This window comes from Anomaloglossus baeobatrachus, chromosome 9 (assembly GCF_048569485.1).
Source record: "Anomaloglossus baeobatrachus isolate aAnoBae1 chromosome 9, aAnoBae1.hap1, whole genome shotgun sequence".
Classification (NCBI taxonomy): Eukaryota; Metazoa; Chordata; class Amphibia; order Anura; family Aromobatidae; genus Anomaloglossus; species Anomaloglossus baeobatrachus.
This window is the reverse complement of record NC_134361.1, coordinates 303,226-328,156: the sequence shown is the minus strand read 5'-3', so window position 1 is coordinate 328,156 and position 24,931 is coordinate 303,226. Positions and strand designations below refer to the sequence as shown.

Here is a 24,931-nt window from a genome sequence, read left to right as displayed (position 1 = left end):
CACTTCCATTGTATGAGCGTGGTTGATTTGTTGTTGTAGATCTCAACACTGATATTTCTGTCGCTCATTAATATTGACATGTGTTCTGTTTGAGCCTTACATATATGGGTAGGCATCTGCTAACAACTGCGAGACATTATAATTTTTTATTTTTTTTTTTCTTCTCTCTCTTCTTATACCTGTGGGCAATGTCCTTTTTATATATCTTGCTTCCTATAATGTGTTTTGACAAACGAATGTGATTATTTACATCTATAAAGTGGGGTTTTATTGTGTCTATTGATTTTCATGTCCATTTATGGGGGAAAAAAAGAAAGAATAAAGGATATGTATATTTATATATATATAAGATTTTCATACCTAAATGTTAATTGATATATATATATTTTTTTTTTCTGTATTTTATCTGGATGGATACCTATGTAATTTAAGGTTAGATAAATACTTCATGGTCTTTTTGTACTTTTCTCTTGTGAATTTGTGATTTTACCTGAGCAGCGTATACTCCCCTATATAATTAATTTATTGAGAACATGTGAGTTACTTCGCTGCTTAGGAAAAACATTTAAAAATATCCTCTTAATCTTGTACTGACTATGACCTGAGGAAGGCATTCCGCCGAAACGCGTAGTAGTATACATCTGCCATGCATCAGTGTGAACAAGCCGGTGTCTTTACTTGAGAAATGGATATATATTTTTAATCGAGTTGATATAAATAAAGGAGCATTTTTATTTATCCCTTTGGAGTCCAGCTGGATTTTTCCACTGCTTTCTTCCATTATCTTCTCTGCTTGCTGCCGTAATCCGTGCCAGACCAAAGGGGACTAACAGGAGGATATATTCAGGCTTGTCTCTGCAGTGGTGAGCGGTTTTGTTTCTTTTTTGTACTTGTAGACTAAGATAGTGACAACACTGGGATCCCCACATGATGGTGGATTACTGCTTGTCTTTTCAAAGGGATTGCCCCGGTGCCATTCACTGCAAGAAATGTTTAAAGGGATGCTTATGCCAAGTATCTTAGAAAACGAACAATGTCTCAACGACAAATTTTTATGGATGTTTAATTGTTTTGTGATGTAAATTTTTCATAAATAAAATAAATCTACATGTATGAATTTGTTTTATTAACCAAGTAGTTAAAAATAACAATGTTTAGTAGACATGAGTCCTAGTGTTTGATATGTCATATGCGCATAAATAGAGTAGATCACATCTCATTAACTAGAGAAAAATAAGGGCAGAATCAGCGACAAAAACAGGTTACATTTCTCAGGCACCAATATTTTCGTTTCCAGTGTTATATATGTACAGCTGGTACAACCTGGACATCACCTGTATGTCAATATGTATGTAAAGCTGGTATAAGATATATTTCCTATATGTAGTGATATGGAGCATATTTCAGTTTAATTTGGCTGAGATGCTGACAGCAAGCTTTAGCCCTTATACATATTTAGAGACTGGAGCGCTTCTAATGCCTTGGATGGGTAAATCCAGCATCCAGCTGTCAGGTTTCCTTTAATGAATTGTTTATGGAGGCTTTAACTGTAATCCGCACATCTATGTGCTCAGTAGTTTCAACCCCAATGATCATGTCTCAGCACTGAGGCTTTCGCTGCTCCTAACATCTCACATCTTCACAGCGAGCAAACTGCGGCCTGGACCAGCGTCACGTCGTGGTGGTGGAGCTGGTAGGAGATGTGGGACGGGTCCGTGCTCAGCAACTGTCATCAGATCTCACCGAACAATTACGGTAATGGACTCACTAATACACTGTGCATGACCTAATGTAAGACTTCTCCACCTGCGTAAAAGTATAGAAGCTCATATAACCAGTCGCACGCCATGCTGCTAGTTAACAGATTATTCTATATGGGATTAAGGTAATCTTTGTGCTACCTATGGCTCATTCATATTCTAATCTAATCCTGCCATGCTTTTATTAAATGAAAACAGCTTACAGCATTCACTTAATGAGATTTCCATTGAATACTTGGGGTACTTGTATCTGCCCAGTGTGATCCTCAATGCAGGAGGTGACCTCTCCTTATTGAAATCCCAGGAGAGACATGTAGCACATTACCATATAGTGAATATAGTCCCCAAAAAGTGGAAATGTGAGAGCCTGTATTCACCGCTGGCCATGCTTCACAGGCAGGCGCTGCAAGTCTCCAGAGCACACTTCAGTATGGTGCTCCTTGACCAGTATGGAGTGGATCGGGAACGATATATGGAACCTACGCCCTCTGATGAGATATTCACCTTCATTGATACGTATCTACTGAACACTCGCGAGCTGGCCCAGCTGGATGCCAAGAAGGAAAACTGTGACTGACATCACTAGGACACAATCGGTAATCTCGTCTGTGGCCGTAATCCTGGAAGAGATGGAAGCCAGAGTTCCTGTGTCTTTTTATGATGCAATATTTATTAAATAAATCGTATATAGGAACAAAAACATCAAATATTTTTAACTACTTCCCTTTTATAACTCTACTATATTGTGTATGTGGGGATGAGATCAAGAAAAGTACATCACTGGAAATTAACCTCTTCTTTCCTGCCACACAACTGCAGCAGTAGGCGTCTTCTTCTGGGTGGTGCTACAATTATGGCCACAAATTTAGCACCCTTGAAATTGTTCCAAAAATAAAGTATTTCTTCCAGAAAATGATTGCAATTACACATTTAGTTATAAAAAATGCTTATTGTCTTTAAGTAAGTTGGTACAAAACAAAAAAACAGGGAAAAAAGCAAATTGGACAAAATTTCAAACAAAACCACAAACATAGGCATGACAAAATTGTTGGCACCTTTCCTAAATTGTGGATTCTGATCATGTTTTTATATTTTGGATACATTAAACCAGGCTTGTTCCGTCTTCACCATTGAGCTTCCTTCACATCAGCAGACTTCCTTCTTGTCCTGCATCCCGCGTTAATTAAGGAGCGGATCCACAAGGGTGCACCATGAGCGGACTTATCCTTTATTTCAAAAGTGTGTGCAAGCAAATATTAAGCTGAGGGTACCAACAATTGTGTCTGGTCTACCTTTATGGTTTTATGTGAATTTTGTTCAATTTGCCTTTTTTCCCTCCTGAATTTTTTGTGTCTTTCCAATACACACAAAGGGAATAAACAGGTGTATAGCAAAACATGTGCAATTGCACTAATTTTCCTTTTCTTGAACTATTTTGCCATCACTTTCAGCCATGACACATTAATATATATATATATATATATATATATATATATATATATATATACATACATATAATATATAAATATATAACTGTAGCAGCAGTAACTCGCAGACGCTGGCCAGCTCCATCCGTCTCCCCTTCCATTCCTTACGCCAGTGACCACCTAATGTAATGCCTGCCAGTGCGACTTTGTACTACAATATTATATATGCAATCTAAAATCATTCAATTAAATAATTTGACTCATCCCCGTACAGCAGTATTGATGGAAATGTAGAAAAATGTCCTACTTATTTGCTTCTTTTGTTCAATAAGAACCTCTGCATTTAGTATTGTAGCAGAACGGACTCGTAATAAAGGATCTGTACAATTCTGTTTCCTCCTCATTATTTTGCATCACTGCTATAGAAACTCCTGGAAGATGAGCGGGTTTTTTGCACTTTTGCATTATATTGTCTCCTCGATTTCCACTTCTGAGTTCAGATTGTGTTTGTGAAATAAGCAAATTTCTCATAGTGGAAGATCGCACAATAATAAAGTCCCTGGCCCTCCAGGAAATCCACTACTAAGAGGCAATGTGATGACACAAACGCATTAACCAGCGAGACCCCCATAAAGTGACATGCCGGAGCAGAATAGGGGGCTTTATCCCTAAAGAAAGAACCAGATTTGCAGTGTGCCATGTTAACAGATGGCAACTTTAAAGGGTTTTCCAGGACATTTATATTAATGGAGTATCCTTTCGGGGCTAAATGTCGCACCCCACAATCAGATATTGATAGTCTATACTAAACAGGCCATTAATATAACAGTCCCAGACAACCCCATTATTAATAAATCCGCCGGATCCACCACCTTGTGTGTAGTACATAGAGCCCCTTTCCTGATCCCAAACATTCCGCTTTGGAAGATCCATGTATTATTTGTAGCATTACACAATGACCTGAGCAGTCGCTTCTCTATACTGAGCCTTTTCTTTCTATGTCCTCCATTGTAGTCGGGTCTGGAGCGCACACCAATATATCTCATGGTGCTCAGTAGTGACAGATGGCTCCACATTTCATGTAAAGGTCTTTTCTGTGGCGTAAGAATTGGAGTTTTTGGATGGGCACCCGGTACACACACAGGTGCTTACTTGCTGCTGATCTTTCAGGATGTGCGGCAATAGACGACATGACATGCTCTGTAATCATACTATGTCACTCCACACCGCCCCGATTATTGCAGGTACGTTCAGGTAATTGTTACGGGCAGGTTACTTACTGCTGTGAACGTGCCCTTATATAACACACACGAGTGATGGCTGATGATTAATTGGATAGGCCACAGCCCAATATTATACTATGAGGCAGTGCCAACCTGCACTTTTTTTCCCCCTCATACGTAGATTTTGGATGAGAAAAAAGTCACAGCAGACAGTAAATTGGCAGCGTACATTAGATGGGACGCACCCATATAAGTCTAGGGGTGGGTGCCAATCATTGGACTGCACTCGGCTGTCATCCTAGTACAGTCCTATTTACACCAAACACAGACAATGCAGAAGATGGAGACACTAAGTTCCCCATCTTGTCCTCAGCTTTGATTATTCTCATATGTGAAAGAATCAGATCATAGTAAATGAAACACGGCTAAACCTGTGATCAGAGATTGAGCAGAGTGTCATTACCATTATCAATCCAATTCTCTCGGAACAGTCATCGCTCGTGTGAGCGCAACCTTACTCTGTGTCCGGCCTAGTACGGTGCGTAAAGGAGCAGAGACTGATGTAAACAAGACCATCCCTAGAAAGTAGACTCAGGAGATGTCAGTCTGAACCTACTACTCCGACTAGAGATGGTTTACTGCGTCCAGTTATGTGTTAAAGTTTTACGGCTAATATCACTCATCCACTAGAATCTCTGCATGGAATTAGCGGTATAATGCAATGGCTGGCTGTGTGAGGACATGCATTACACAATATAATGTGTGTATAAAGATGTCTGCTCTTCTGCTTCACCTGAGTCAAAACGAGGAGAAGCTGCAAAAAATTGTGTCCACAGTTGGACTCGAAGCTTCTGTGGAATACATGGTCAGAGGTATTGTGTAATGCTGCATTTCCCTGTATCATTGCACACAGCTTTAGCTGTTAGTGTCCAGTGTTACAAAAGCCAGGCCCTTGCGATTGCTACTGAACAGGGCACGAAGGGATTGTCCAGGTGGGTGAGCCATTATCTGCTACAAATGTAATGTGCGGCATTAAATGGATTAACTCTCAACAGAACATAAATCAACAAGTGTCTTCATAATAGCTACAGGGTGAGACCCGTCACATCTACACCACCGTGATGAGATACCAATCATACTTGACCACGCAATAAGTAATCAGCCTACACCACTCATTCCCCAACGAAATACAAGAGTTCCAGTATTAAAATACAGAGTTGTAGAAAGCTGCCGGCATGATCCAATTTCTCCCTAACAAATTAAGATCACTTTGCCTTGGCCATTGTAGGTCGGAGCTGTAAGGAACCTTCTGCCCAGGAGCCAGGATACTGTTTCATCTTCATCCACAGACTAAGCTCTTCTCCTGTAGAGTCCATCCAGTCTACAGGTTGTCCACTGTAGAAGCCTACAAAGGAAAAATATAAGAAGTCAAGTCATCAGCAGACTACATGGGCACAGAGGCCCTTGGAAAGTCTTTTTGAGGGTTCCTGCCTGATGCTGGTTCCTGCCCCATCGCCTCATGCCCTAGAAAACACAAGCTTCATTACACCATTGTTATTACTGTAGTGGGTGCTCGAGCCCCCCTGCAATCTATAAATCTATACAAGGCCCATGTTTTAGGTGTCATGTGCTAGGGTATTAAGTAATGTGAATTAAGGTATACGTTGTAGGAAACAAGTAAACCGAGTTTAGGCAAGAGTCAGATTTTAACATGTAAGAGTTGACAGAATTATTTTATTGCAGAAATGTTGCCATCTAGTGGTTAAATTACAAGGAAGGATACATTTAGATATGATAGGTTTAAAGTGAATTAGAGGAGGAGTATAGAGATAGGGAGTGCAGCCATTTAGGTAGAAAGAGGAGTAAGGTTTCTGGCAAGGAAGAAAGAAGGACGTGGACCTAGTTGTTAGGGCCATTCCTGAACCCCGACACCAACACCTGCAGGTCCGGAGCCTATGGCTCCTCCCGGAGGGCATAATGAAGACGTCACGGTAATAAATAGATAAGTTGGAATAGGGATGAGGTGACAATCCTGAAGAACCATAGACAATTGTGAGGAGAACTGAGGCTAATTAACGGAGAAAAGGAAGCGGCTGCTGACCTATTCCAGGAGCTTCTAGGAACAGAGAAGTTGCAGCAGCACCCATTGCGTGAGCATATACAATCGAAGAAAGGCTGCCGCTGTCCCATAGCGTGAACTTCTAGAACAGAAGAAAGTCTGCCGCTGTCCCATTGTGTGAGCTTATAGAACAGAAGAAAGGCTGCCGCTGTCCCATTGCGTGAACTTCTAGAACAGAAGAAAGGCTGCCGCTGTCCCATTGTGTGAGCTTATAGAACAGAAGAAAGGCTGCCACTGTCCATTGCGTGAGCTTATACAATCGAAGAAAGGCTGCCACTGTCCATTGCGTGAACTTACAGAACAGAAGAAAGGCTGCCACTGTCCCATTGTGTGAACTTATAGAACAGAAGAAAGGCTGCCACTGTCCATTGCGTGAGCTTATACAACAGAAGAAAGGCTGCCACTGTCCATTGCGTGAACTTATAGAACAGAAGAAAGGCTGCCACTGTCCCATTGTGTGAACTTATAGAACAGAAGAAAGGCTGCCACTGTCCATTGCGTGAGCTTATACAATCAAAGAAAGGCTGCCACTGTCCCATTGCGTGAACTTATAGAACAGAAGAAAGGCTGCCACTGTCCCATTGTGTGAACTTATAGAACAGAAGAAAGGCTGCCACTGTCCCATTGTGTGAACTTATAGAACAGAAGAAAGGCTGCCACTGTCCATTGCGTGAGCTTATACAATCGAAGAAAGGCTGCCGCTGTCCCATTGCGTGAGCTTATACAATCGAAGAAAGGCTGCCGCTGTCCCATTGCGTGAACTTATAGAACAGAAGAAAGGCTGCCACTGTCCATTGCGGGAGCTTATAGAACAGAAGAAAAGCTGCCACTGTCCATTGCGTGAACTTATAGAACAGAAGAAAGGCTGCCACTGTCCATTGCGGGAGCTTATAGAACAGAAGAAAAGCTGCCACTGTCCATTGCGTGAGCTTATAGAACAGAAGAAAGGCTGCCACTGTTCCATTGCGGGAGCTTATAGAACAGAAGAAAGGCTGCCACTGTCCATTGCGGGAGCTTATAGAACAGAAGAAAGGCTGCCACTGTCCATTGCGGGAGCTTATAGAACAGAAGAAAGGCTGCCACTGTCCATTGCGGGAGCTTATAGAACAGAAGAAAGGCTGCCACTGTCCATTGCGGGAGCTTATAGAACAGAAGAAAGGCTGCCACTGTTCCATTGCGGGAGCTTATAGAACAGAAGAAAGGCTGCCACTGTCCATTGCGTGAGCATATACAATCGAAGAAAGGCTGCCACTTTTCCATTCCGGGAGCTTATAGAACAGAAGAAAGGCTGCCACTGTCCATTGCGGGAGCTTATAGAACAGAAGAAAGGCTGCCACTGTCCATTGCGGGAGCTTATAGAACAGAAGAAAGGCTGCCACTGTCCATTGCGGGAGCTTATAGAACAGAAGAAAGGCTGCCACTGTCCATTGCGGGAGCTTATAGAACAGAAGAAAGGCTGCCACTGTTCCATTGCGGGAGCTTATAGAACAGAAGAAAGGCTGCCACTGTCCATTGCGTGAGCATATACAATCGAAGAAAGGCTGCCACTTTTCCATTCCGGGAGCTTATAGAACAGAAGAAAGGCTGCCACTGTCCATTGCGTGAACTTATAGAACAGAAGAAAGGCTGCCACTATCCATTGTGGGAGCTTATAGAACAGAAGAAAGGCTGCCACTGTCCATTGCGGGAGCTTATAGAACAGAAGAAAGGCTGCCACTGTTCCATTGCGGGAGCTTATAGAACAGAAGAAAGGCTGCCACTGTCCATTGCGTGAGCATATACAATCGAAGAAAGGCTGCCACTGTTCCATTCCGGGAGCTTATAGAACAGAAGAAAGGCTGCCACTGTCCATTGTGGGAGCTTATAGAACAGAAGAAAGGCTGCCACTATCCATTGTGGGAGCTTATAGAACAGAAGAAAGGCTGCCACTGTCCATTGCGGGAGCTTATAGAACAGAAGAAAGGCTGCCACTGTTCCATTGCGGGAGCTTATAGAACAGAAAAAAGGCTGCCACTGTCCATTGCGGGAGCTTATAGAACAGAAGAAAGGCTGCCACTGTCCATTGCGTGAACTTTTAGAACAGAAGAAAGGCTGCCACTGTCCCATTGCAGGAGCATATAGAACAGAAGAAAGGCTGCCACTGTCCCATTGCGGGAGCTTATAGAACAGAAGAAAGGCTGCCACTGTCCCATTGCGGGAGCTTATAGAACAGAAGAAAGGCTGCCACTGTCCCATTGCGGGAGCTTATAGAACAGAAGAAAGGCTGCCACTGTCCATTGAGGGAGCATAAAAAACAGAAAAAAGGCTGCCACTGTCCCATTGCGTGAACTTATAGAATAGAAGAAAGGCTGCCACTGTCCCATTGCAGGAGCATATAGAACAGAAGAAAGGCTGCCACTGTCCATTGCGGGAGCTTATAGAACAGAAGAAAGGCTGCCACTGTTCCATTGCAGGAGCTTATAGAACAGAAGAAAGGCTGCCACTGTCCCATTGCAGGAGCATATAGAACAGAAGAAAGGCTGCCACTGTTCCATTGCAGGAGCTTATAGAACAGAAGAAAGGCTGCCGCTGTCCCATTGCAGGAGCAAATAGAACAGAAGAAAGGCTGCCACTGTCCCATTGCGGGAGCTTATAGAACAGAAGAAAGGCTGCCACTGTCCCATTGCGGGAGCTTATAGAACAGAAGAAAGGCTGCCACTGTCCATTGCGTGAGCATATACAATCGAAGAAAGGCTGCCACTGTTCCATTCCGGGAGCTTATAGAACAGAAGAAAGGCTGCCACTGTCCATTGCGTGAGCATATACAATCGAAGAAAGGCTGCCACTGTTCCATTCCGGGAGCTTATAGAACAGAAGAAAGGCTGCCACTGTCCATTGCGTGAACTTATAGAACAGAAGAAAGGCTGCCACTATCCATTGTGGGAGCTTATAGAACAGAAGAAAGGCTGCCACTGTCCATTGCGGGAGCTTATAGAACAGAAGAAAGGCTGCCACTGTTCCATTGCGGGAGCTTATAGAACAGAAGAAAGGCTGCCACTGTCCATTGCGGGAGCTTATAGAACAGAAGAAAGGCTGCCACTGTCCATTGCGGGAGCTTATAGAACAGAAGAAAGGCTGCCACTGTTCCATTCCGGGAGCTTATAGAACAGAAGAAAGGCTGCCACTGTCCATTGCGTGAACTTATAGAACAGAAGAAAGGCTGCCACTATCCATTGTGGGAGCTTATAGAACAGAAGAAAGGCTGCCACTGTCCATTGCGGGAGCTTATAGAACAGAAGAAAGGCTGCCACTGTTCCATTGCGGGAGCTTATAGAACAGAAAAAAGGCTGCCACTGTCCATTGCGGGAGCTTATAGAACAGAAGAAAGGCTGCCACTGTCCATTGCGTGAACTTTTAGAACAGAAGAAAGGCTGCCACTGTCCCATTGCAGGAGCATATAGAACAGAAGAAAGGCTGCCACTGTCCCATTGCGGGAGCTTATAGAACAGAAGAAAGGCTGCCACTGTCCCATTGCGGGAGCTTATAGAACAGAAGAAAGGCTGCCACTGTCCCATTGCGGGAGCTTATAGAACAGAAGAAAGGCTGCCACTGTCCATTGAGGGAGCATAAAAAACAGAAAAAAGGCTGCCACTGTCCCATTGCGTGAACTTATAGAATAGAAGAAAGGCTGCCACTGTCCCATTGCAGGAGCATATAGAACAGAAGAAAGGCTGCCACTGTCCATTGCGGGAGCTTATAGAACAGAAGAAAGGCTGCCACTGTTCCATTGCAGGAGCTTATAGAACAGAAGAAAGGCTGCCACTGTCCCATTGCAGGAGCATATAGAACAGAAGAAAGGCTGCCACTGTTCCATTGCAGGAGCTTATAGAACAGAAGAAAGGCTGCCGCTGTCCCATTGCAGGAGCAAATAGAACAGAAGAAAGGCTGCCACTGTCCCATTGCGGGAGCTTATAGAACAGAAGAAAGGCTGCCACTGTCCCATTGCGGGAGCTTATAGAACAGAAGAAAGGCTGCCACTGTCCATTGCGTGAGCATATACAATCGAAGAAAGGCTGCCACTGTTCCATTCCGGGAGCTTATAGAACAGAAGAAAGGCTGCCACTGTCCATTGCGTGAGCATATACAATCGAAGAAAGGCTGCCACTGTTCCATTCCGGGAGCTTATAGAACAGAAGAAAGGCTGCCACTGTCCATTGCGTGAACTTATAGAACAGAAGAAAGGCTGCCACTATCCATTGTGGGAGCTTATAGAACAGAAGAAAGGCTGCCACTGTCCATTGCGGGAGCTTATAGAACAGAAGAAAGGCTGCCACTGTTCCATTGCGGGAGCTTATAGAACAGAAAAAAGGCTGCCACTGTCCATTGCGTGAACTTATAGAACAGAAGAAAGGCTGCCACTGTCCCATTGCAGGAGCATATAGAACAGAAGAAAGGCTGCCACTGTCCATTGCAGGAGCTTATAGAACAGAAGAAAGGCTGCCACTGTCCCATTGCGGGAGCTTATAGAACAGAAGAAAGGCTGCCACTGTCCCATTGCGGGAGCTTATAGAACAGAAGAAAGGCTGCCACTGTCCCATTGCGGGAGCTTATAGAACAGAAGAAAGGCTGCCACTGTCCATTGAGGGAGCATAAAAAACAGAAAAAAGGCTGCCACTGTCCCATTGCGTGAACTTATAGAATAGAAGAAAGGCTGCCACTGTCCCATTGCAGGAGCATATAGAACAGAAGAAAGGCTGCCACTGTCCATTGCGGGAGCTTATAGAACAGAAGAAAGGCTGCCACTGTTCCATTGCAGGAGCTTATAGAACAGAAGAAAGGCTGCCACTGTCCCATTGCAGGAGCATATAGAACAGAAGAAAGGCTGCCACTGTTCCATTGCAGGAGCTTATAGAACAGAAGAAAGGCTGCCGCTGTCCCATTGCAGGAGCAAATAGAACAGAAGAAAGGCTGCCACTGTCCCATTGCGGGAGCTTATAGAACAGAAGAAAGGCTGCCACTGTCCCATTGCGGGAGCTTATAGAACAGAAGAAAGGCTGCCACTGTCCATTGCGTGAGCATATACAATCGAAGAAAGGCTGCCACTGTTCCATTCCGGGAGCTTATAGAACAGAAGAAAGGCTGCCACTGTCCATTGCGTGAGCATATACAATCGAAGAAAGGCTGCCACTGTTCCATTCCGGGAGCTTATAGAACAGAAGAAAGGCTGCCACTGTCCATTGCGTGAACTTATAGAACAGAAGAAAGGCTGCCACTGTCCATTGCGGGAGCTTATAGAACAGAAGAAAGGCTGCCACTGTTCCATTGCGGGAGCTTATAGAACAGAAAAAAGGCTGCCACTGTCCATTGCGTGAACTTATAGAACAGAAGAAAGGCTGCCACTGTCCCATTGCAGGAGCATATAGAACAGAAGAAAGGCTGCCACTGTCCATTGCAGGAGCTTATAGAACAGAAGAAAGGCTGCCACTGTCCCATTGCGGGAGCTTATAGAACAGAAGAAAGGCTGCCACTGTCCCATTGCGGGAGCTTATAGAACAGAAGAAAGGCTGCCACTGTCCCATTGCGGGAGCTTATAGAACAGAAGAAAGGCTGCCACTGTCCATTGAGGGAGCATAAAAAACAGAAGAAAGGCTGCCACTGTCCCATTGCGTGAACTTATAGAACAGAAGAAAGGCTGCCACTGTCCCATTGCAGGAGCATATAGAACAGAAGAAAGGCTGCCACTGTCCATTGCGGGAGCTTATAGAACAGAAGAAAGGCTGCCACTGTTCCATTGCAGGAGCTTATAGAACAGAAGAAAGGCTGCCACTGTTCCATTGCGGGAGCTTATAGAACAGAAGAAAGGCTGCCACTGTCCATTGCGTGAACTTATAGAACAGAAGAAAGGCTGCCACTGTCCCATTGCAGGAGCAAATAGAACAGAAGAAAGGCTGCCACTGTCCCATTGCGGGAGCTTATAGAACAGAAGAAAGGCTGCCACTGTCCCATTGCAGGAGCAAATAGAACAGAAGAAAGGCTGCCACTGTTCCATTGCGGGAGCTTATAGAACAGAAGAAAGGCTGCCACTGTCCATTGCGGGAGCTTATAGAACAGAAGAAAGGCTGCCACTGTTCCATTGCGGGAGCTTATAGAACAGAAGAAAGGCTGCCACTGTCCATTGCGGGAGCTTATAGAACAGAAGAAAGGCTGCCGCTGTCCCATTGCAGGAGCAAATAGAACAGAAGAAAGGCTGCCACTGTCCCATTGCGGGAGCTTATAGAACAGAAGAAAGGCTGCCACTGTCCCATTGCGGGAGCTTATAGAACAGAAGAAAGGCTGCCACTGTCCATTGAGGGAGCATATACAGTGCTGGCCAAATGTATTGGCACCCCTGCAATTCTGTCATATAATACTCAGTTTCTTCTTGAAAATGATGGCAATCACAAATTCTTTGGTATTATTATCTTCATTTAATTTGTCTTCAATGAAAAAAAATAAAAAAAATTGTCAAAGCCAAATTGGATATAATTCCACACCAAACATAAAAAAGGGGGTGGACAAAAGTATTGGCACTGTTTGAAAAATCATGTGATGCTTCTCTAATTTGTGTAATTAGCAACACCTGTAACTTACCTGTGGCACCTAACAGGTGTTGGCAATAATAAATCACACTTGCAGCAGGTGACATGGATTAAAGTTGACACAACCTCAGTCCTGTGTCCTTGTGTGTACCACATGGAGCATGGAGAAAAGAAAGAAGACCAAAGAACTGTCTGAGGACTTGAGAATCCAAATTGTGAGGAAGCATGAGCAATCTCAAGGCTACAAGTCCATCTCCAAAGACCAGAAAGTTCCTGTGTCTACGGTGCGCAGTGTCATCAAGAAGTGTAAAGCCCATGGCACTGTGGCTAACCTCCCTAGATGTGGAAGTTAAAGAAAAATTGACGAGAGATTTCAACGCAAGATTGTGCGGATGGTGGATAAAGAACCTCGACTAACATCCAAACAAGTTCAAGCTGCCCTGCAGTCCGAGGGTGTAGCAGTGTCAACCCGTACTATCCGTCGGCATCTGAATGAAAAGGGACTGCATGATAGGATACCCAGGAAGACCCCACTTCTTACCCCGAGACATAAAAAAGCCAGGCTGGAGTTTGCCAAAACTTACCTGAGAAAGCCTAAAAACGTTTTGAAAGAATGTTCTCTGGTCAGATGAGACAAAAGTAGAGCTTTTTGGGAAAAGCCATCAACATAGAGTTTACAGGAAAAAAAAAAAAAGCATTCAAAGAAAAGAACACGGTACCTACAGTCAAACATGGCGGAGGTTCCCTGATATTTTGGGATTGCTTTGCTGCCTCTGGACTGCTTGACCGTGTGCATGGCATTATGAAGTCTGAAGACTACCAACAAATTTTGCAGCATAATGTAGGGTCCAGTGTGAGAAAGCCGGGTCTCCCTCAGAGGTCATGGGTCTTCCAGCAGGACAATGACCCAAAACACACTTCAAAAAGCACTAGAAAATGGTTTGAGAGAAAGCACTGGAGACTACTAAAGTGGCCAGCAATGAGTCCAGACCTGAATCCCATAGAACCCCTGTGGAGAGGTCTCAAAATGGCAGTTTGGAGAAGGCCCCCTTCAAATCTCAGGGACCTGGAGCAGTTTGCCAAAGAAGAATGGTCTAAAATTCCAGCAGAGCATTGGAAGAAACTCATTGATGGTTACCGGAAGCGGTTGTTCGCAGTTATTTTAGCTAAAGGATGTGCAACCAAGTATTAAGCTAAAAGGTGCCAATACTTTTGTGTGGCCCATTTTTGGAGTTTTGTGTGAAATGATCAATGATTTGATTTTTGTTTCATTCTCTTTTGTGTTTTTTCATTGCAAGGAAAATAAATGAAGATAATAATACCAAAGAATTTGTGATTGCAATCATTTTCAAGAAGAAACTGAGAATTATCTGACAGAATTGCAGGGGTGCCAATACTTTTGGCCAGCACTGTACAACAGAAGAAAGGCTGCCACTGTCCCAATGCGTGAGCTTATAGAACAGAAGAAAGGCTGCCACAGGAGAATATAGGCATAGCATTATAACCTGCCCTGTATCTATACACTAATGTGAACAGCCTTCTATAGAGGTGACAGGGGAATATAGACATAGCATTATAGCCTGCCCTGTATCTATGCACTAATGTGAACAGCCCTCTATAGAGGCGACAGGAGAATATAGACATAGCATTATAGCCTGCCCTGTATCTATGCACTAATGTGAACAGCCCTCTATAGAGGCGACAGGAGAATATAGACATAGCATTATAGCCTGCCCTGTATCTATGCACTAATGTGAACAGCCCTCTATAGAGGTAACAGGAGAATATAGGGATAGCCTCATAGCCTGCCCTGTATCTATGCACTAATGTGAACAGCCCTCTATAGAGGTGACAGGAGAATATAGGGATAGCATTATAGCCTGCCCTGTATCTATGCACTAATGTGAACAGCCCTCTATAGAGGTGACAGGAGAATATAGGGATAGCCTCATAGCCTGCCCTGTATCTATGCACTAATGTGAACAGCCCTCTATAGAGGTGACAGGAGAATATAGGCATAGCATTATAGCCTGCCCTGTATCTATACACTAATGTGAACAGCCCTCTATAGAGGTGACAGGAGAATATAGGGATAGCATTATAGCCTGCCCTGTATCTATGCACTAATGTGAACAGCCCTCTATAGAGGTGACAGGGGAATATAGGCATAGCATTATAGCCTTCCCTGTATCTATGCACTAATGTGAACAGCCCTCTATAGAGGTGACAGGAGAATATAGGGATAGCATTATAGCCTGCCTTGTATCTATGCACTAATGTGAACAGTCCTCTATAGAGGTGACAGGGGAATATAGACATAGCATTATAGCCTGCCCTGTATCTATGCACTAATGTGAACAGCCCTCTATAGAGGTGACAGGAGAATATAGGCATAGCATTATAACCTGCCCTGTATCTATACACTAATGTGAACAGCCCTCTATAGAGGTGACAGGGGAATATAGACATAGCATTATAGCCTGCCCTGTATCTATGCACTAATGTGAACAGCCCTCTATAGGGGTGACAGGAGAATATAGGCATAGCATTATAGCCTGCCCTGTATCTATGCACTAATGTGAACAGCCTTCTATAGAGGTGACAGGGGAATATAGGCATAGCATTATAGCCTGCCCTGTATCTATGCACTAATGTGAACAGCCCTCTATAGAGGCGACAGGAGAATATAGGGATAGCATTATAGCCTGCCTTGTATCTATACACTAATGTGAACAGCCCTCTATAGAGGTGACAGGGGAATATAGGCATAGCATTATAGCCTGCCCTGTATCTATGCACTAATGTGAACAGCCCTCTATAGAGGTGACAGGGGAATATAGGCATAGCATTATAGCCTGCCCTGTATCTATGCACTAATGTGAACAGCCCTCTATAGAGGTAACAGGAGAATATAGACATAGCATTATAGCCTGCCCTGTATCTATGCACTAATGTGAACAGCCCTCTATAGAGGTGACAGGAGAATATAGACATAGCATTATAGCCTGACCTGTATCTATGCACTAATGTGAACAGTCCTCTATAGAGGTGACAGGAGAATATAGACATAGCATTATAGCCTGACCTGTATCTATGCACTAATGTGAACAGTCCTCTATAGAGGTGACAGGAGAATATAGGGATAGCATTATAGCCTGCCCTGTATCTATGCACTAATGTGAACAGTCCTCTATAGAGGTAACAGGGGAATATAGGCATAGCATTATAACCTGCCCTGTATCTATGCACTAATGTGAACAGCCCTCTATAGAGGCGACAGGAGAATATAGGGATAGCATTATAGCCTGCCCTGTATCTATACACTAATGTGAACAGCCCTCTATAGAGGTGACAGGAGAATATAGGCATAGCATTATAGCCTGCCCTGTATCTATGCACTAATGTGAACAGCCCTCTATAGAGGCGACAGGAGAATATAGGGATAGCATTATAGCCTGCCCTGTATCTATACACTAATGTGAACAGCCCTCTATAGAGGTGACAGGGGAATATAGGCATAGCATTATAGCCTGCCCTGTATCTATGCACTAATGTGAACAGCCCTCTATGGAGGTGACAGGGGAATATAGGCATAGCATTATAGCCTGCCCTGTATCTATGCACTAATGTGAACAGCCCTCTATAGAGGTGACAGGGGAATATAGGGATAGCATTATAGCCTGACCTGTATCTATGCACTAATGTGAACAGCCCTCTATAGAGGCGACAGGAGAATATAGGGATAGCATTATAGCCTGCCCTGTATCTATACACTAATGTGAACAGCCCTCTATAGAGGTGACAGGGGAATATAGGCATAGCTTTATAGCCTGCCCTGTATCTATACACTAATGTGAACAGTCCTCTATAGAGGCGACAGGAGAATATAGGGATAGCATTATAGCCTGCCCTGTATCTATACACTAATGTGAACAGCCCTCTATAGAGGTGACAGGGGAATATAGGCATAGCTTTATAGCCTGCCCTGTATCTATACACTAATGTGAACAGCCCTCTATAGAGGTGACAGGGGAATATAGGCATAGCATTATAGCCTGACCTGTATCTATACACTAATGTGAACAGCCCTCTATAGAGGTGACAGGAGAATATAGACATAGCATTATAGCCTGACCTGTATCTATGCACTAATGTGAACAGTCCTCTATAGAGGTGACAGGAGAATATAGGGATAGCATTATAGCCTGCCCTGTATCTATACACTAATGTGAACAGCCCTCTATAGAGGCGACAGGAGAATATAGGGATAGCATTATAGCCTGCCCTGTATCTATACACTAATGTGAACAGCCCTCTATAGAGGTGACAGGGGAATATAGGCATAGCATTATAGCCTGCCCTGTATCTATACACTAATGTGAACAGCCCTCTATAGAGGTAACAGGAGAATATAGACATAGCATTATAGCCTGACCTGTATCTATGCACTAATGTGAACAGTCGTCTATAGAGGTGACAGGAGAATATAGGCATAGCATTATAGCCTGCCCTGTATCTATGCACTAATGTGAACAGCCCTCTATAGAGGTGACAGGAGAATATAGACATAGCTTTATAGCCTGCCCTGTATCTATACACTAATGTGAACAGCCCTCTATAGAGGTGACAGGGGAATATAGACATAGCATTATAGCCTGCCCTGTATCTATGCACTAATGTGAACAGCCCTCTATAGAGGCGACAGGAGAATATAGGGATAGCATTATAGCCTGCCCTGTATCTATGCACTAATGTGAACAGCCCTCTATAGAGGTGACAGGAGAATATAGGCATAGCATTATAGCCTGCCCTGTATCTATGCACTAATGTGAACAGCCCTCTATAGAGGTGACAGGAGAATATAGGGATAGCATTATAGCCTGCCCTGTATCTATGCACTAATGTGAACAGCCCTCTATAGAGGTGACAGGGAAATATAGACATAGCATTATAGCCTGCCCTGTATCTATGCACTAATGTGAACAGCCCTCTATAGAGGTGACAGGAGAATATAGGGATAGCATTATAGCCTGCCCTGTATCTATACACTAATGTGAACAGTCCTCTATAGAGGCGACAGGAGAATATAGGCATAGCATTATAGCCTGCCCTGTATCTATGCACTAATGTGAACAGTCCTCTATAGAGGTGACAGGGGAATATAGACATAGCATTATAGCCTGCCCTGTATCTATACACTAATGTGAACAGTCCTCTATAGAGGTGACAGGGGAATATAGACATAGCATTATAGCCTGCCCTGTATCTATGCACTAATGTGAACAGTCCTCTATAGAGGTAACAGGAGAATATAGGGATAGCATTATAGCCTGCCCTGTATCTATACACTAATGTGAACAGCCCTCTATAGAGGTGACAGGGGAATATAGACATAGCATTATAGCCTGCCCTGTATCTATGCACTAATGTGAACAGCCTTCTATAGAGGTGACAGGGGAATATAGACATAGCATTATAGCCTGCCCTGTATCTATGCACTAATGTGAACAGCCTTCTATAGAGGTGACAGGGGAATATAGACATAGCATTATAGCCTGCCCTGTATCTATGCACTAATGTGAACAGTCCTCTATAGAGGTGACAGGAGAATATAGACATAGCATTATAGCCTGCCCTGTATCTATGCACTAATGTGAACAGCCCTCTATAGGGGTGACAGGAGAATATAGGCATAGCATTATAGCCTGCCCTGTATCTATACACTAATGTGAACAGCCCTCTATAGAGGTGACAGGGGAATATAGGCATAGCATTATAGCCTGCCCTGTATCTATGCACTAATGTGAACAGCCTTCTATAGAGGTGACAGGAGAATATAGGCATAGCATTATAGCCTGCCCTGTATCTATGCACTAATGTGAACAGCCCTCTATAGAGGTGACAGGAGAATATAGGCATAGCATTATAGCCTGCCCTGTATCTATGCACTAATGTGAACAGTCCTCTATAGAGGTGACAGGAGAATATAGACATAGCATTATAGCCTGCCCTGTATCTATGCACTAATGTGAACAGTCCTCTATAAAGGTGACAGGAGAATATAGGGATAGCATTATAGCCTGCCCTGTATCTATGCACTAATGTGAACAGTCCTCTATAGAGGTGACAGGAGAATATAGGGATAGCATTATAGCCTGCCCTGTATCTATGCACTAATGTGAACAGCCCTCTATAGAGGTGACAGGGGAATATAGGCATAGCATTATAGCCTGCCCTGTATCTATGCACTAATGTGAACAGCCCTCTATAGAGGTGACAGGAGAATATAGACATAGCATTATAGCCTGCCCTGTATCTATGCACTAATGTGAACAGCCCTCTATAGAGGTGACAGGAGAATATAGGCATAGCATTATAACCTGCCCTGTATCTATGCACTAATGTGAACAGCCCTCTATAGAGGTGACAGGAGAATATAGGGATAGCATTATAGCCTGCCCTGTATCTATGCACTAATGTGAACAGCCCTCTATAGAGGTGACAGGGGAATATAGGGATAGCCTCATAGCCTGCCCTGTATCTATGCACTAATGTGAACAGCCTTCTATAGAGGTGACAGGGGAATATAGACATAGCATTATAGCCTGCCCTGTATCTATGCACTAATGTGAACAGCCTTCTATAGAGGTGACAGGAGAATATAGACATAGCATTATAACCTGCCCTGTATATATACACTAATGTGAACAGCCTTCTATAGAGGTGACAGGAGAATATAGGCATAGCATTATAGCCTGCCTTGTATCTATACACTAATGTGAACAGCCCTCTATAGAAGTGACAGGGGACTATAGGCATAGCATTATAGCCTGCCCTGTATCTATGCACTAATGTGAACAGCCCTCTATAGAGGCGACAGGAGAATATAGGCATAGCATTATAGCCTGCCCTGTATCTATGCACTAATGTGAACAGCCCTCTATAGAGGTAACAGGAGAATATAGACATAGCATTATAGCCTGCCCTGTATCTATACACTAATGTGAACAGCCCTCTATAGAGGTGACAGGGGAATATAGGCATAGCATTATAGCCTGCCCTGTATCTATGCACTAATGTGAACAGCCCTCTATAGAGGCGACAGGAGAATATAGGCATAGCATTATAGCCTGCCCTGTATCTATGCACTAATGTGAACAGCCCTCTATAGAGGTGACAGGAGAATATAGACATAGCATTATAGCCTGCCCTGTATCTATGCACTAATGTGAACAGCCTTCTATAGAGGTGACAGGAGAATATAGACATAGCATTATAGCCTGCCCTGTATCTATACACTAATGTGAACAGCCTTCTATAGAGGTGACAGGAGAATATAGACATAGCATTATAGCCTGCCCTGTATCTATGCACTAATGTGAACAGCCCTCTATAGAGGTAACAGGAGAATATAGACATAGCATTATAGCCTGCCCTGTATCTATGCACTAATGTGAACAGTCCTCTATAGAGGTGACAGGGGAATATAGACATAGCATTATAGCCTGCCCTGTATCTATGTGTCTGGCGCCCTGGACAAGCCAGGGGCCACAGAGAACACCACCTACACACCCCACACTCCCGGTCAGGCACACCGAAGTCAGACAGAAACCCTTGTTGCCTTCCTCCAGGGGCTGATTGTCCACACCAGGGACATAAGCCCCGTAGCCCCCGCGCCTGGAACCGCGGCGTGGGTGTAGATCCGGACCGCGCAGCTCCAACAACGGCTGCAGGTCAAGATGCAGCTCCTCTTGGAGGAGTGGGAGGCCGACATGGCGGAGGTTGTAGCGACCGTGCGGAGACGCGAGGAAGAGGGAGCTTCGGAAGGGAGGGTGAGTGACCCACGCCCCTGTACCTCTAGTGGGTCGGTCATCGCGGCCGAGGGACCCGGTCCACGCCCGCTCGCTCTGCTACCTCCCCCGCTACCCGTGCCGGCCGCCGCGGCCCCGCCACTAGGTCCGCTACCCCTGCAACCGGTAGCGGTACCCTGCATGTCCGCCCAGGCGGATCGACCTGTAGCCAGAGCCCGTGACCGACCGGAAGTGCTGCCCTGGAAAGTACAGAAGCCCGAGCCGGAGGCATCTACAGAGACTCCCCCCGAGCCGGAACCGACAGGCCGCTCTGTGCAGGAGGCCCGGCGGAAGAAGACCCCTGTGCCCATCCACCACACCTCGGCTGAGGTTGCGTCGGGTTGCCGCTGCAAGGCCAAGTCACCGCGGGACCTTCCACCCAGATCACCAGTGGTGGGTAGTGTCCAGAAGGTCTCGCGGGGCCCGAACCGTGCTCCGGAGCTCGCAGCAGCTCCGTATTGGGACAGGGAGCAGACACCGCTGGGCCCGGAGATCGCGGAAAGAGAGAGGAAAAAGGCGGAGATGGTGGCCCGTACGATCCGGGAAAAGGAGAGTCTGAGGCAAGCGACTTTCCGTGTCCGGGGCCCCCTGTATGAAGGGCAGGTGAGGCGGTTTGATGTCCGCCGGGGCTATGGTTTCATCTACGAACCGGGCCTGGAGGCCGAGGTCTTTATAGCCCGGCGGGATATTAATGCCCACCTGCCAGAGGAGCATCCAGGCCGCAATCTAATGCCCGGAGACCTGGTACAGTACACCTGTCACTGCGGGGAGAGGGGGTGGTTTGCGCTAGATGCAAAGTTGAGGGGCAGCCAAGAGGCCCGTGTGTATACCGTGCCCCCTCCCCCGACAGATGCCGAGGAATCCGAATAATGGCAGCGGAGTCCCGTTGCAGTTTTCCCCGTTGGGACCACCAGAGTGCTGTTTAAAGTTTTATGAATGATAAGCCAATTAGCAGAAGAAAGTTACCTGATTGTCAGCCTGATTGAGACCGGTCGTTGCCGGCACCGTTGTCCCCGTGGGGACTGTCTACAAGTTTTGCGTAAGGGACTCCTTATGGACAAGTATGAGAACTAGCAAGGCAACCACGAACTTGTGGCTTGTAAATAATTATGTTTGTGGCTTTCACCGTTGCCGCCTCCGGAGAGGCAGATTGGAGGAAGGCCCTGCAGTGGAGCAGGCTGGGTCCCCTGAAAAGGACAGAACCCGCTCGGGCAACTTGTGCTGGACTGGGGTCAAGGGGTGCTGCCTGTTTGCTTAGGGGCAGAATCAGGATCAGGTTGCGTGGGTGGGAGAGAGCGGAAGCCATAACCGTTTGCAACGTTAAAGTAAGAGTACCTCCCGATGTGGGAAGATGTTATTATACTTGTAATCCCTGTCTTACCGTTTATCTTTTCAGTTGTGAAAATAAAACCGGTGATGGACGGGAAGCCCGCGGATGGTCTGCATTTTACTAAGGGGGAATGTGGCGCCCTGGACAAGCCAGGGGCCACAGAGAACAACACCTACACACCCCACACTCCCGGTCAGGCACACCGAAGTCAGACAGAAACCCTTGTTGCCTTCCTCCAGGGGCTGATGTCCACACCAGGGGGGTGGGCCAGGCAGTTGGTCCCGCCCACCGAGGAGTTCACAGTCCTGGAGGCGGGAAAAGCAGGCAGTTCAGTTTGAGAGTGGAAAGTGGAAGGAACGTGGTAGTAGAGCAGACGGAAGTTGGTCCGGGTGTGTGGCCCGGACGGATCAGCAAGGTTGGCAGACGGTGGTGACCGTCTGCAGGAGTGGCCTATCGGAGTCTACCGTAAGGACCGTGGACGGGCGGTGGCCCGGCGGTACCGGACCGGTACGCAAAGAGAAGTCAGCACCATCTGGCAGGGGCTTACGGACCCCGGCAAGGCTAGGAGTCGACGTGAATTTGCCGAATTCGTTAGCGAAGGGAACCTCCTGGGTTTCCCAGCAGCCAAGTCCCGACCGAAGGCAACAGTCCAACCGAGAGAGGGAAACACAGTTACCGCCAAGGCTAAAGTTCCCAGGGCCAGAGCCTGCGGGCAAAAGGGGCTCCTTCAGCTCCCATCCAAACTGGGGAGCGGGTTACCGGTGGGAACCCATTGGGACCGTTTACAGTACACAGGTGCAGGGAAAGGCAGTCACCATCAACCTGCCGGGAGAAACAACACCGCAGCCGTCTGTGGGACCCGTCCATCCAGCCGTGTGTTTTACCGAGAACTGTGTCCTCATCATTGGCTGGCAGCGCTGCCCCCACGACCCTGCACCTCGCCAGGCCCCGTAACCTGCCTGCCATCCATCCCTACCCCATCACCGGGCCCCGGGACAACCAACCCCCTACCCACGGAGGGGAGAACATCCAGGCTGCTCCCTGTCATCGCTCCCGGGATCCCCGTCCAGAGCAGCGGTGGTGTCACCAATCTCACCACAACCGTGGGTGGCGTCACGGACAATATCCAATCCCCACAATCAAATCCCCTTTTCACTCACGGGCGAGGAACGCTGCTCGAGTCCCCGGGATCCGGCCCACCGCTCGAGCCACCACCGAGCAGCAGCGGCAGCCGGACCCGAGCAGTGGGAGAGCGCAGCGTCCCCTCCTCCGCCCGCGACATATGCACTAATGTGAACAGCCCTCTATAGAGGGGACAGGGGAATATAGGCATAGCCTCATAGCCTGCCCTGTATCTATGCACTAATGTGAACAGCCCTCTATAGAGGTGACAGGGGAATATAGACATAGCATTATAGCCTGCCCTGTATCTATGCACTAATGTGAACAGCCCTCTATAGAGGTGACAGGGGACTATAGACATAGCATTATAGCCTGCCCTGTATCTATGCACTAATGTGAACAGCCCTCTATAGAGGTGACAGGGGAATATAGACATAGCTTTATAGCCTGCCCTGTATCTATGCACTAATGTGAACAGCCCTCTATAGAGGTGACAGGGGAATATAGGCATAGCATTATAGCCTTCCCTGTATCTATGCACTAATGTGAACAGCCCTCTATAGAGGTGACAGGGGAATATAGACATAGCATTATAGCCTGCCCTGTATCTATGCACTAATGTGAACAGCCCTCTATAGAGGTGACAGGGGAATATAGACATAGCATTATAGCCTGCCCTGTATCTATGCACTAATGTGAACAGCCCTCTATAGAGGTGACAGGGGAATATAGACATAGCATTATAGCCTGCCCTGTATCTATGCACTAATGTGAACTGCCTTCTATAGAGGTGACAGGGGAATATAGACATAGCATTATAGCCTGCCCTGTATCTATGCACTAATGTGAACAGCCCTCTATAGAGGTGACAGGAGAATATAGACATAGCATTATAGCCTGCCCTGTATCTATGCACTAATGTGAACAGCCCTCTATAGAGGTGACAGGAGAATATAGGGATAGCATTATAGCCTGCCCTGTATCTATGCACTAATGTGAACAGCCCTCTATAGAGGTGACAGGAGAATATAGGGATAGCATTATAGCCTGCCCTGTATCTATGCACTAATGTGAACAGCCCTCTATAGAGGTGACAGGAGAATATAGGGATAGCATTATAGCCTGCCTTGTATCTATGCACTAATGTGAACAGCCCTCTATAGAGGTGACAGGGGAATATAGGGATAGCATTATAGCCTGCCTTGTATCTATGCACTAATGTGAACAGCCCTCTATAGAGGTGACAGGAGAATATAGGGATAGCATTATAGCCTGCCCTGTATCTATGCACTAATGTGAACAGCCTTCTATAGAGGTGACAGGAGAATATAGGGATAGCATTATAGCCTGCCCTGTATCTATGCACTAATGTGAACAGCCCTCAGTAGTAAGGGGGCCATATGTCTCGTCAAATCTGACAGGTGCCCCGCCCCTATCAAACCCTATCAAAGTGTATTAAACACACCCCCTCCCCTCTCCTGACAGGCCCTATATTTTATAGGCTTTTGATTAGGCTTTTGATTAGGGATTTGATAGTGCAACT

The 24,931-nt window shown here is 45.8% G+C and overlaps 2 protein-coding genes across 9 annotated transcripts in view; one reads left to right on the top strand and one right to left on the bottom strand.

Moving 5' to 3' along the window:
* Nucleotides 1-3,567, top strand: part of SRPX2 (sushi repeat containing protein X-linked 2) — a 216,289-nt gene extending 212,722 nt beyond the window's left edge. For 3 of the 5 annotated variants that reach the window (XM_075323042.1, XM_075323041.1, XM_075323045.1), the window contains 2 exons: nt 1,646-1,755; nt 2,161-3,567. In XM_075323042.1, coding sequence (XP_075179157.1) covers nt 1,646-1,755; nt 2,161-2,337 — 287 coding nt within the window. In that variant the 3' untranslated portion in view covers nt 2,338-3,567. Of the gene's footprint in view, nt 1-1,645; nt 1,756-2,156 lie in introns of all 5 variants that reach the window. The other 2 variants (XM_075323043.1, XM_075323044.1) reach the window with 2 other exon arrangements.
* The window catches only part of SYTL4 (synaptotagmin like 4), a 285,835-nt gene continuing 261,981 nt past the window's right edge, over nt 1,078-24,931 (bottom strand). For all 4 annotated transcript variants that reach the window (XM_075323037.1, XM_075323040.1, XM_075323038.1 and 1 more), the window contains exon 17: nt 1,078-5,815. In XM_075323037.1, the coding sequence (XP_075179152.1) occupies nt 5,676-5,815 (140 nt within the window). In that variant the 3' untranslated portion in view covers nt 1,078-5,675. The remainder of the gene's footprint in view (nt 5,816-24,931) is intronic.